The following is a 14,037-nucleotide window of genomic DNA, read 5'->3' on the forward strand; positions in this document are numbered from 1 at the left end:
ATGTCCCCTAGAAAATGGTACTCCACAGGGCAGTATCCTCAGCCCCACCCTCTTCAATATAATGATAAACGATCTATTCGAGGGCCTATCCCCTAAAGTAAACACATCAAAATTCGCGGATGATGGAGCCATCTGGATCCGCACTAAAAGCATGAACATGGTCCAAAATTTACTCCAAAAATCTCTTAATAAAATACAACAATGGGCTGACAAATGGGGCTTCTCCCTTAACTCAGAAAAAACAACAGGAATAGTATTCAAACATAAAAACATGAAACCCGCCTCCCCAATCCTCCAGCTAAACAATCAAACAATCAAATTTCAAAAACAAACCAAATTCTTAGGACTTATTTTCGATGAACATCTCACCTGGGATGCTCACATCCAAAACCTAACAACTAAATGCAGTAAAGACCTAAACACCCTAAGATGCCTAACTGGCTCTAACTGGGGAGCATCCAAAGATACCCTCCTCTCTCTCTACATATCACTAATTAGATCAAAACTAGACTACGGCTGCGCCATATACAACACCCTAAACAACTCTCTATCTAAAAAACTTGACTCAATACAATATTAGGCTCTCAAACTAATTACACGCACCCAACATGGCACCTCCTACACCTCACTTCAGGCCTTAACAGGAGAAATGCCACTAAGTCTACGCAGGGAACAGCTAAGCTTAAATTTCTGGGCCGCGTCCCAATCAAACCCTCTCATCCAAAACTTAATAAACCAAAACATCAGCCCCAAAAACCAAGCTCTAGCTCGTAAACACCCCTTACTTACCCCAATATCCCAAAGAATAACAAACTACCTAAATGAACACCAAATTAAAAATCTTAAACAAAACTGCAAACAATCAAATATCTTCACCCCTAAACTTAAAATACCCAAAATAGACACAACACTAGCTAGCCAAATAAATAAACAAACCGACCCAAACATAGCTAAAACTACCACACTAGCATACATACACGAAAATTGGCCAAATTGGTGTCACATTTACACGGACGGATCCTCAGATCCGACCTCCAAACACACAGGTTTCGGAGTCCATACCACACAACCAACTAAAACCACACAATCCTTCCGACTCCCAAACAACCAATCAATATTCACGGCAGAACTAATGGGCATGGCCTCAGCCCTCCATAATCAAGAATCCAAAAACCACAAAAAAATCCTAATACTTACCGACTCCCTAAGTGGACTGCAAGCCCTCCAAAACAAAAATACCAAAAACCGACCTAAATTAATAAATCAAATACTTAAAAGCTCCAACGACCTAACTAAGGCAGGCAAAACAAATAACCTTCTTGTGGATACCCGCCCACGTAGGAATATACAGTAATGAAAACGCCGATAAAGCAGCTAAACTATCCCTCAAAATCCCAGAAATAAGCTAAAACTTACCCATCTCAAAATCAGAAATTAAAAGTGTAAACAAGCAAAAAATCACAAAAAAATGGCATAACCTATATCTAAACTCAAATAGCCAAATCAAAAAAGTGCTCAGCAAACCACTAACCAAACCAAAAATTCTCCATCCATCCAAAAAAATCGACAGAGTAATCACTAAACTCCAAACAGGACACACCAACCTAAATAACCACCTAAAATATTTTAAAAAACACACTACAGGTAACTGCCCACACTGCAAACAACCAGAAACCCCAGAACACGCACTCATCCACTGCACACACTACCTAACACATCGAACCGCATTACAAACCACCCTCAATCTAAACAAGGCTCTAACTCTAGAAGCAATACTAAACCCACAAAATAAACTAGAAAACTTCAAGGCCTTAGGCGTATTCTTAATAAAAACGGAACTAATAAAACGCATCTAAAAACACAATAACCTACCAAATCAAAATCACATAAACAAACAAACATCCACCATACCCAGCTCCCTTAGTTCTCCTCCCCAATCCCATCGGCATCTATTCCAAATCTCAAAATTCCCAAATTCTATATAAGCAACCCCTAAAACCCCCCTCTTGGGTTGCACAGACCACCTTCGCCCCTTTTGGAAACACATTAAATGGCCTGGCCGGGCCCGTGTGCGAAATACGCATCAGTCGGAAAGCGCACGTTAAATCTCCAAAGTAAGTAAGTAAGTAAGTAGTGGGAGAGGGGCCAGATGCTTGCGAAGAGCTAGTAAATACAACAAGTACTGGGAGTTGGGTATGTCCGCCCCTGAATTCTCATGTGGTCAAGTAAGTGCAGGATCAGGATTCAGGGGACACATTAACAAATGTTCACCAAGGGCACCTGCACCAACCTTCTCGTGATCCAGCCGTGTGACATCTCCCACATGGACCACCGAGTTGCCATGGTTACATCTGGTAACAATGATGGCATCAGCATCAATCTCACTGGCGTAGTAGGCATCAACACTGAAGCCAAGCTGGTCAAGTGTTAATTTCCCTGGCAAGAAGGAAACGCATGTAGTACATCAGAGGTGAGGTGAAGGAGTGCATGGATAACTGTTGCCAGTCAGTCGTTTCTATTGATATTGTAATCTGTTATGATTCAATGCTGACAACACAACTGACATTTAAGCATGGATACAACCAGGGCTTCAATTTGCGTTCCCCAGGCAGTAATTGTGAATCTGTTTGGAAATGTATCACCAAAAGAGTTGGTCAATTTTCATGCTGTAGTTACCTTTTACTAGACCATGTTATTTATTAGGTGAGGTGAAATGGGGTTAAACGTCACGTCGAGGATTATTGCACTTATAAAGTGACATGCATGTACGGGTGTGAGTTTGTGTGGCTGCTTGTACTAGTCCAGACTGATGCCGATTTGAAGTGCTAGCACACAGATACCATGCTCAGACACAGTATACTGACTCCGAGCCGACCAGTCCTTGTTTCAGCCCCTTAATGCCGAGCGCCAGACAGGGTAACAACAAGTACCATCTTTGAACGTCTTTTGATCTGATGCGGCAGGGGATTGAACCCCAGACCTTCTGCTCTACGGGCAGATGCTCTACCACTAGACCACTAAATCCCTGAATGCATGAATGTATAGTGTGCTTCAAAAGGGGTGGTGCCCAACCCTGCACCTCTTCTTGATCTGCATTTGGTGATCTGTCTATGTCACTCACCACTGCCTATGCCGTCAAACAGACTGAGGACCCGGAGTGGTCTCTTCGTGCGGAAGTAGGCTAAGCTGGGCATCTGTGGAGGAGACAAAGAGCAAAAATAAAAATCATGGAGATAAGAAGATGAATTATGTATTGTGACAGTACACCTCTGCCCACCCCTCTCATTCAACTTGTGTCAAGTACATTACCTGCATACCTGTACCGGTGTCATGTCTATACCTACTCCACCTTCACTTGAACCCTGTACCTGTGCCAAGTATGAGCAAATGAGTATCTCCTTGGCTCCTCGATGATTCCCTCTCAACTACACCTGTTACCTACATGATATATCAGTGACTCCCCCTCACCTGCACTCGTTACCTGCATGATACATCAGTGACTCCCCCTCACCTACACTTATTAACTGCATGATATATCAGTGACTACCCCTCACCTACACTCGTTACCTGCTTATAAACCTATTCATTGGGATCGCTTTTAAGTAAGAGACTTCTTTCTATAGGCATTAAAACCTATTGTGAAGTTTTACTTTCCAGTCGGGTTAATCTCATAAACAGGGACGTTGTAATGTCCCTGGGATTTTATATAATATCCCAGGGATTTTATATAATGAAATGTAAAATCAAATGACAAATGTTTTCTTTCTATTCCCGAGGATCGAACCGCAACCTTCATATCTGTAGCCCAGTGAGTGTACCACGAGGCTACAGAGGTGTTGATAAGACTCACTGGTTTTAAGAATGTCCTATTCAAGATCCGTACCCCAGCAACAGATATTTTACGCGCGTTTCCTAAGGTTCATGGAAAGTATGTTCGAAACATAAAAATGTTGAAAAATGTTGTTTTAAGTTTCTTTTTTCGGTTTATAAGCATGGAAAACCACTTTCCCTCGGTTTTGGTAGACAGAGCATGCCCTGGGGGTCGGGAAAAACCGCGGGGGCTTCGCCCCCTTGGTTTTTCCCTCTCCCCAGGGCATGCTCTGTCTACCAAAACCTCGTGAGCGTGTTTTCTCCAATAGTGACTCCCCCTCACCTACACTCGTTACCTGCATGATACATCAGTGACTCCCCCTCACCTACACTCGTTACCTGCAAGATACATCAGTGACTCCCCCTCACCTTCACTCGCTACCTGCATGATACATCAGTGACTCCCCCTCACCTTCACTCGCTACCTGCATGATACATCAGTGACTCCCCCTCACCTTCACTCGTTACCTGCATGATACATCAGTGACTCCCCCTCACCTTCACTCGTTACCTGCATGACACATCAGTGACTCCCCCTCTCCTGCACTCGCTACCTGCATGATACATCAGTGACTCCCCCTCACCTTCACTCGTTACCTGCATGACACATCAGTGACTCCCCCTCTCCTGCACTCGCTACCTGCATGACACATCAGTGACTCCCCCTCTCCTGCACTCATCACCTGCATGATACATCAGTGGCACACACCCCTCCCCTGCATGATACATCAGTACAGTCCCTTACCTGTACCCGGTACCCTGTGTCAAAAAACCTAATGATCATCTCCTGTGAGTTGGGACGAGGACGGAGGAGACAGTAAGGCTGGTCGGTACACGAGGAACACAGGAAGCAGTGCCACCTGCTGGCCGCTATCACCTGCCAGAAGAGAAGGTTGTTTCCACTGCAAAGCATGAAGTGCCACGTGACCTCCAGGTCTGATACACAGTGTACAAGAATGAAGTTGCTAATCCTCTCTGGAACTAGTGATAAAGTTGCAATTAAGTACCTTATACCACAAGCTATATCAGTTGAAATGGGCAAATGGTAATGTCTATTAGACGAAAAGGTTCTTTTATAATATAAATCTGTTCGACATGCAGATCAGGTCTGAATAAATAGGAGTATGAATCTAAGGTCATGTCATGCCTAATTAATTCTTTTGGAAAACACAGCCAAGTCTGACTGCAACTGTGGGAGATACCTGTTGCAGCATATCTTCCCCTCCTAGTTCCTCGACACATGGCCTGCAGTACACCCTGAAACATGAAAACATGTAATCTGAAGCATGCAATCTGAAACATTAACCAGTACACCCTGAAACATGAACCAGTACACCCTGAAACATGAAAACATGTAATCTGAAGCATGTACCCTGAAACATGAACCAGTACACCCTGAAACATGAACCATCACACCCTGAAACATGAACCAGTATACCCTGAAACATGAACCAGTATACCCTGAAACATTAACCAGTACACCCTGAAACATGAACCAGTACACCCTGAAACATGAACCAGTACACCCTGAGAAATTAGCCAGTACACCCTGAAACATTAACTTCTACACCCTGAAACATTAACCAGTACACCCTGAAACATTAACTTCTACACCCTGAAACATTAACCAGTACACCCTGAATAATTAACCAGTACACTCTGAAACATTAACCTGTACACCCTGAAACATGAACCAGTACACCCTGAAACATTAACCTGTACACCCTGAAACATGAACCAGTACACCCTGAAACATGAACCAGTACACCCTGAGAAATTAGCCAGTACACCCTGAAACATTAACTTCTACACCCTGAAACATTAACCAGTACACCCTGAAACATTAACTTCTACACCCTGAAACATTAACCAGTACACCCTGAATAATTAACCAGTACACTCTGAAACATTAACCTGTACACCCTGAAACATGATCCTGTACACCCTGAAACATGAACCAGTACACCCTGAAACATTAACCTGTACACCCTGAAACATTAACCAGTACACCCTGAAACATGAAAACATGTAATTAATCTGAAACATGAACCAGTACGCCCTGAAACATTAACCAGTACACCCTGAAACATTAACCTGTACACCCTGAAACATTAACCAGTACACCCTGAAACATTAACCAGTACACTCTGAAGCGCAAACATACACAACTTCCAGAACTTCCAATTCCCTTGGTCTAATGCACTAACCTTTTACACTCAGGAGAATCACAAACAAACAGGTCTCCCCCGGCTCCACAGACAGCACAGAAACTCTGAAACAAACAGATCAATACAGCCGCTAATGACATCATGTTGTGATATATGTCAACATATTTTTCAACACCAGTAAGGTTTTATCTCAAATGTCATAAAAGTTGTCACATTAAAAAACATATGCATATCTATAACAGGAACTCACATGAAGTCCGTCATCCCCAACGGCGTACATCGTGTCTGTTACCTCCGTCTGCAAAAACAAGGATATGAAAAACCTTGTGCATGTACATTTTAGCTCTCTCTCCCTCTCTCTCTCTAATGAGCATATATTTAATTCTGTATCTGCCATCTAACTTTAATTTACCACAATACAATAACTAACACTATAGACGCCAAATACATGCATAGCATGTATACTGCATACTGTGGAAATACATTACTGGTACGCCAATTTGATTTTCGAGAATACAAATTTGTTAAGGTTAAAGAAATTAATCAATTAATGAATGTAACATGACAAAATGTCACAAAAACCTGGTCAAGGTAAAAGCTAATTTGCCAAACATTCACATGGTGCCTCCTACCTTGCATCCAGGACAAAGGCCTCCTTCAAACAATGGATGTCCACACACCACCTGCTGTTCCAGGTCTGAACAGCTGATGCAGATATCTACAACAAACCACACAGTTATTTACGCCTTCTCAGACATCCATTTTCAGCATTTGTCATTGAAAATGTCCCATCTGAAGCTTCCGACCCATGAAGATCCGGGGTAGAATAGGTCTTCAGCAACCCATGCTTGCCGTAAAAGGCGACTATGTTTGTCGTAAAAGGCGACTAACAGGATCGGGTGGTCAGGCTTGCCGACTTGGTTGATGCACGGTCATCGATCCCAATTGCGTGGATCGATGCTCATGATATCAATCACTGGATTGTCTGGTCCAGACCTCGATTATTTACAGACCGCCGTCATATAGCTGGAATATTGCTGAGTGTGGCGTTAAACAACAAACCAACCAACCAACCAACCAACCAATCTGAAACTTCCACATTCCCATTCATGCTACTGTGATAACACGAAAACAGCGTCATCACTATCCCCTGTCATGGGGTACACAAGAATTTTGTTTGTCATATAGTAGTGAATATGAACAATAAAAAGTACTATAAAGCCTTAGAAAGAGATAGCCACTTTGGCCGCTTCATGTCACCAGAAGCAATGATTAATTGTGAAATTAATACACACAAAAAGCCACTTCTCTGGAAAAAATAACTGTCTTGATAAGAATCTCTTAGATAAGCTAACTTGATAGATAACAACAAGGTCTGACGGACGAACTCCTTTCATACATCTCTCGCCCCACTTCGTGGCAGGGGATGATAACTAATGTTATAAAGCTGTGCACGTTTCATTCGTATTTCACCGATAACAGAACAAACAAAATAGAGGACAGTGATCTCATACCTAGTTTCACATTGTTGCATTAATTCAATTTTAAAATGCCTTTGAATTGAGGAAAACAAAACTATCCCATTTTGGACAAAACGATTTCTTACAGTAGGCTGTACAATACAGAAGCAGTAAATACATATCTGCATATACGTATCAGCAGTATCTTAAGAAATATGTGATCCATGTTAACTTAAAGGAGGTGGAAATTGTATTTGACAGATACTTTACTCACATTATAATTTACATGGAATCTATTTTTTAACAGACAACATACATACTTTCAGTAAAATCAGTTTCTTAAAAACATAGAGTTTTAATGGCAACAGACTTTTTTGGAAATAAAGAAGTTGAATATCCCCAGTTTCTTTTCCTGGAGTTACATACCCAATTTCTAAATGCCCCTCCCTGGTCTTATCCTTATAGAAGCATTCATAAAATCCTATCTACAAGCACACAATGCTTTTGCATTTTTTTTACATGCATGTACCATTAAGACCAACCAATGCTATCTCTCTCTTTACAACTTCGAGGCAATCAACAATGTCAAGATGCAGGAGGCATGGCTAGAAGGGTTGTACAATACAAGGATTTATCTGGGGCTGCTCAGGGGCCGTTGTTCGGCCCAAGTCTGCAGCAAATGTCAGTGAAAATTCCCAAATTTGGAACTACAAATTTCACAATTCATGTCATACAGTAATAACGGATATTTTTGCTTTGAAGAAGTGACCTGTACTTCAATGACCAAATTGAGTAAATTAACAAAAAGAATTCTGAAGTTGGCTGCAGGTGAGGTGAGGTGAGGTGAGGTGAGGTGAGGTGAGGTGAGGTGAGGTGAGAAGAGAGGAGAGGATACTCAGACACAACATACAGACCTTGAACTGACAAGTCCTCATTTTATCATCTTAATGCAGAGACTAAGGCAGGGTAACAACAAGCACAATCTTTTGGTATGACGCAGTCAGGGGATTGAACCACCAAACTTCTGCTCTCCAGGCAGACGCTCTATCCACTAGGCCACGAAGGTGGTCTGGGCAGACTCTATCCACTAGACCATGGAGCTGGTCCCTTTTGCAGTGAGAAGATCCCAATGTGGAACCAACTCTGCTCAGGAAAAATGAAGTTCCTGTTCCATGGCTTACCTGCGAGTTGTCCTGTACCACTACGTGACTTACCCTTCAGTTGTTTCTGCCCCTTTCTAACAGCTTCCACGGCATTATCTGCAAAACAAAACCTTTCTTTGACCTCACACCACGTTAATTCTTACTAGATAATTATGGTGTCGAAGATTCAGTTCAAAGGTCAGTCAATAATAGGATGTCATATGATGTACTTCATGTCACAGTACCATTTTGGAGAAAGCATATGCTACATTATTGCCATAGTGGGGGCGCAGACAGCCTAGGTGTCGCAGGTGATCCAATTCGCTGTGCAGAGTTGCATCCCATGGACATGCTAGAAAAAAATGATTGTGGGTTCAAATCCTGGTTCTCCCCGATCATGTTTTCAGGTTTGTCAGCACCATACCTGTGCTCGTGGTGAGACCTGCATCACATGGGGCTATCCTTCCACTTTAAGCTTACACACTGTGATATAACTGGAATACTGTTCACAGCAGAGTTCACACCAAACTCATTCTCCCAGTACTGCCATAGTGGAATGAATACCTTTGCACAAGCTACCTGACACCTTAATGTCTAAAGGTTTCAGCGTAGAAAGTTCTTTCAACAAACTGAATAACCCCAACAAAGTCCTCTTCCAAACTTTTAAGAAATCAAATGACCAAGAAACAGTATGTAATGGTATGGATGTTTTTCACATTAAATAAAAAGCTACTTGGATTAAGTGATATTAGACTAATTTGAAAAAACAACTAACTTTAGATGTTGAATATGTATGTTATTATCTCAATATACTAGTAAAAAAAGGTTTAGGACCACCGACTTTTTCCATATTACTCAAAATAGTCAATCTGTCCTAGCATGACATTTTAACTGTAGTAATATGTAAGAATCGGATGGCCCTTAACTTTATCTGATTGAAACATCAGAATGGTGATCTCCATTCTCACTCATTAGACCCCTGCCACACACAACCCACCTCACCCTGTCAAACCATGCCACACCCAAGCAATGCCATACCACACCACAACAAACCATGGACCACCCTGCTACACCAAGCCAAACAACAACACCCTGCCAGGACAAACTAGACCACCACCCTGCTACACCAGGCCACAGCAAGCCAAACACCACCACCCTGCCAGGACAAACTAGACCACCACCCTGCTACACCAGGCCACACCTAGCCAAACACCACCACCCTGCTACACCAGGCCACACCTAGCCAAACACCACCACCCTGCCAGGACAAACTAGACCACCACCCTGCTACACCAGGCCACAGCAAGCCAAACACCACCACCCTGCCAGGACAAACTAGACCACCACCCTGCTACACCAGGCCACACCTAGCCAAACACCACCACCCTGCCAGGACAAACTAGACCACCACCCTGCCAGGACAAACTAGACCACCACCCTGCTACACCAGGCCACAGCAAGCCAAACAACACCACCCTGCCAGGACAAACTAGACCACCACCCTGCCACTATCTTTGCCAACACACTGCACCAACCTCTGTTGTCATCTGGCTGCTTGCTGCTGACAGACATACTGGCCACCTTCCTTCTGATGTCCTTCCCGATCTCACTGAGGCAGCCCATCATCGAGTCAGGCAAAGGACAGTCTGAAACATGCACATCATAGTTTACAACAGTACGGAGGTCTCAGATACACAGGAATAGTGTAAGTTCGCTAGTTTGAGAAGAAAGTCTTTAATGCATATAAGTCTTATGAGTACTGAGAGACATCTAGAGGTACTCGGGGGAAGCAAGTGTCTTGGTTACCCTGTGGTGGCAGTAGATTCAGCGGGTGCTAGTGGTATGGGGGGAGTTCTAGAGAATTTCGGGGTACCTTTGGGGTATCTAGGGTACCTTGTGAGGGGTAAATAGTGACCTTGAAGGAGGATCCTGGATACTTGTGGATATATTGGGGGGTGAATGTACAGGTACTTGGGAGGAATCTAGGGGGTATTTATGGGGAATAACGGGTACCTTTAGGGGAATCTAGAGGAAAAGATAAAGGATCGAGAGAATCTCTGGGTTAAAAAGTGACCATGAAAGAGGTTCCCCATACTATGAGGGGGGTCCAGTGGCAGAATGAGGTTTTTTTAGATGAGATAGATCTAGAGAATCTCGGGGTACCTTGAAAAGGTTAAATAGTGACCTTGAAAGATGATCCAGGAGTACTTTGAGTGGAATCTAGGTTACCTTCAGGGGGGTCCAGAGACACCTGTCTGCCCGTTGTGCTGTCAGGGAAGCCTGCTTCTGCCCACTGCAGCATCTGGGTGTCATTGTTGTTGTTGACATGTGGACCTCCTCGGCGACAGCATTCCTACAAAGTAGGTAGTGTACATTTCAAGCATCACTTTGAGGTAACTGACAGGCTACTATGAAAGGGCCTGTCCAACATCTTGACGAACTTCACACTGTCAGGAACAAAACTTCAGAGATGCTTCTAAGCACAGGCAATCAATGTTTGAGTGAAGAAGATGAAGCACTAGTTTTACAAAGAACAGCAGGACAAAACCAAAGTATCTGGTGAACCTTTGATAAATGAAAAATATACAGTGTTCCCTCGTTATTGCGCCCTTCAATATAGCGCTAACTCGGTTATAGCGCGTGGTAAAGCATGGCTCCCAAAATTTACTAACATTTTCAATAAACTCAAGTTTTTCAATGACACGATGTTTTCCCCATCTCAGAAAACATTATCAGCTGATCACCGCGATCATGTAACACCGGAAATACCAGTCAACAAATCCGAACTGAAGTACGCAATTTAATCCTTTTATAATAATATTTTGTAATATACAAAAATGTTTATTGTTTATCTGGACTAATGTTTGCAATATATTTTTTTTAATTATATTCAAAATTTCATTCAATAATGTTTACAATAATTTCGGCGAAATCTTTTTTGAAACTCTGAAATGTGCAACATAGATCGTGTTAAGTAGGCAGAGCATGTATACTGTTTTGTTGGTCATCTACCACCTACGACTCGACCTTCGTTAAACCACTGATCATCTATAACGCTCATCAATTGTTTGGACCCCGAAGGTAGCGTTGTAGCGAGGGTTCACTGTATATATATATCTGTGCTACAAATTGCTAGAGGGCTCACGTCACTGACTTTGCAAAAAAATCAAATGATCTTCCATGTGTGATAAGGGTCCCCTAGTTCTGTATTACCGACTCATCATTTTATCGTGAGATTATTCACATCATGTGTTCAGTTACAAAACCTGCAGCCAAACTTACTGCTAGTGCCTCTAGAACAGCCTTGCGATACATCTTGCTCTTGAAGTTGCCCACTTTGGCCTTGTAGTTCTCAGGGAAAGGTATGATCTTGTCACGAGAGACCTGCAATTAAAGTGCCATATTTTCTTGTGTAGAGAATGGATTTGAGTATAATACACACACACCACTGTGGGGAATAAATGCATCTTGTGTACAAGGTGCAGTCAAAAAATGTGTCCTTGATTGAATGATTTGTATGGTCAAACTGAGTGGCTGATCATGGTGTTATGATTCACTTAAATATTCAGTGAATCAAAAATTATCAGCACTTGAGTATTTTATATTTGCAACATATTAAATCAAGTATTTTTCCCCACTAAAACACAAACCAACACTGACTCAGTGAGTATCACTTTGGTATTTATATAAATAAGCAGTCATATTTTACAAATGGAACAGTCTGATGACAAACAGCAATTCAGCTTCCAGTGTTCTTTCTGTATTGATCATGTAAACAATATCCAGGTAGATCTACAGCCATACAATAGTCAAATATCAGAGACTTGAAGACTTTTGGATAAATTTTATATTGATCTGACGCTATGCATTTCTTCTTTCGATCCTGGTTGGGAAACATCATAAACCTCACTGTCACAGTTGTAGTGGTATATCTACATAATTATGCAAAAAATATGTAAAGCGCACACAGTGAATTGTATTAGGCCTGTCTGTCCTGATTTCAGAACATGTGTGTTTGTCTAGACTGTGGCGGTGGTGTTATGCTATTAAGTCTTCACTGCGCCTGAGTGTGTTGCCAAATTTATGGTCAAAGCTCCACACATGCACAAAAAACTATCACGTGACAGATGAACGAGTTCCAAAGAATAATGCAACATAGGCAACCTGTTGCCTTGTAGAATGTAGGACGATACCAGTGCACTAGCAATTTGAACTCTGCTTGGAAAAAATCAACATTTGTCTAAGCACTGCCGATCATACTCATGACAGATCAATTAATACAGTCGATCCTAACTCACTCGATGATGTCACTCCTGAGAAGGGTAACATTCCCTATCCCGATCGTCAAACAATAATCCTCTTGGTACAAATACACCGAACAATAATAGAACTGCAATAACAATAGCCAGGGTCAGGATCCGTAGGTGATAAAAAAAAGATTGCTGTGATCGATGATTCCATTGACATAGGCAGCACATGATGGCTCTATCAATCCTCTAAGAGAGTGTTGTCATGATATGCCACGTTGACACGAGGGTATCGATCTTGAGACCCGTGACGATCCTATCCATGAAAGTCGAATCTCCATCAGCAGAGGTCATGGTGAAGGTTCGAGGCACACTCCTGTTGATCCTTCCTGTCTGATTGGTGTAGAGTAATTGCAGGCTGAAAGATACACGGCGTTAGCACGCTCACGGAAATATCATGTGGTTTATGAGTGATGTACTAATGTATTTGTACACTAACAGGGGTAGATATGATCTGTACCAAAACTTGAATATCAGACTGAGAGAACTGTCAGACTGTCATAACGTCTCCCAACTGATAGTAAGTGAGCGAGTATGGTTTTACACTGCTTTTAGCAATATTCCAGCAATATCACAGTGGGGGACACCAGAAATGGGCGTCACACATTGTACCCATGTCGGGAATCGTACCTGGATCTTCGGTATGACAAGTGAACCCTTTAACCACTAGGCTACCCAACCGTCCCCACCCCCCCCCAACTGATAGGAGTATATGAATGAGGGTGATGATGATAATTTGGATTACTCTTGTTTATGTCGATCTGCTGGAATGTGTATCAATCTTAATTTTCATGTCATCTCCTAGAAGAGGCATATTGATGACAATCCCCTAGTTGATATTGACCCTGGGGTTGATGTTGATCGCAGTGTTGATTCATAGGAGGCGGGTATTGATGTCTATCTGGATGTGTAAAAAACGTCGATATCTATCCACTGGATGGGTGCCTCGACGTCAATCCATACAATGATGTCGAACCCATAGTCAACAAGAGTTTGCAACTAACGTGGCTATATCCCCCGCCAGAATTTATGACATAATTAAATCTAAACAAACCCTAACTTTTTTAACCGAGGTGGAACTTGTCATGGA

General features: G+C 42.4%; 1 protein-coding gene across 1 annotated transcript in view; it reads right to left on the bottom strand.

Moving 5' to 3' along the window:
• The window catches only part of LOC124113634, a 44,327-nt gene that overhangs the window by 17,239 nt on the left and 13,051 nt on the right, over window positions 1-14,037 (bottom strand). The window contains exons 7-17 of the mRNA XM_048384383.1: window positions 11,923-12,024; window positions 10,870-10,993; window positions 10,176-10,286; window positions 8,713-8,757; window positions 6,671-6,756; window positions 6,289-6,336; window positions 6,078-6,142; window positions 5,073-5,127; window positions 4,616-4,747; window positions 3,122-3,194; window positions 2,291-2,436 (exon numbers count right to left, since the gene is read on the bottom strand). Of these exons, the coding sequence (XP_048240340.1) occupies window positions 2,291-2,436; window positions 3,122-3,194; window positions 4,616-4,747; window positions 5,073-5,127; window positions 6,078-6,142; window positions 6,289-6,336; window positions 6,671-6,756; window positions 8,713-8,757; window positions 10,176-10,286; window positions 10,870-10,993; window positions 11,923-12,024 (987 nt within the window). The remainder of the gene's footprint in view (window positions 1-2,290; window positions 2,437-3,121; window positions 3,195-4,615; window positions 4,748-5,072; window positions 5,128-6,077; window positions 6,143-6,288; window positions 6,337-6,670; window positions 6,757-8,712; window positions 8,758-10,175; window positions 10,287-10,869; window positions 10,994-11,922; window positions 12,025-14,037) is intronic.

This window comes from Haliotis rufescens, unplaced genomic scaffold, assembly GCF_023055435.1.
Source record: "Haliotis rufescens isolate VD_foot unplaced genomic scaffold, xgHalRufe1.0.p SCAF_5, whole genome shotgun sequence".
In the NCBI taxonomy this organism is placed as follows: domain Eukaryota; kingdom Metazoa; phylum Mollusca; class Gastropoda; order Lepetellida; family Haliotidae; genus Haliotis; species Haliotis rufescens.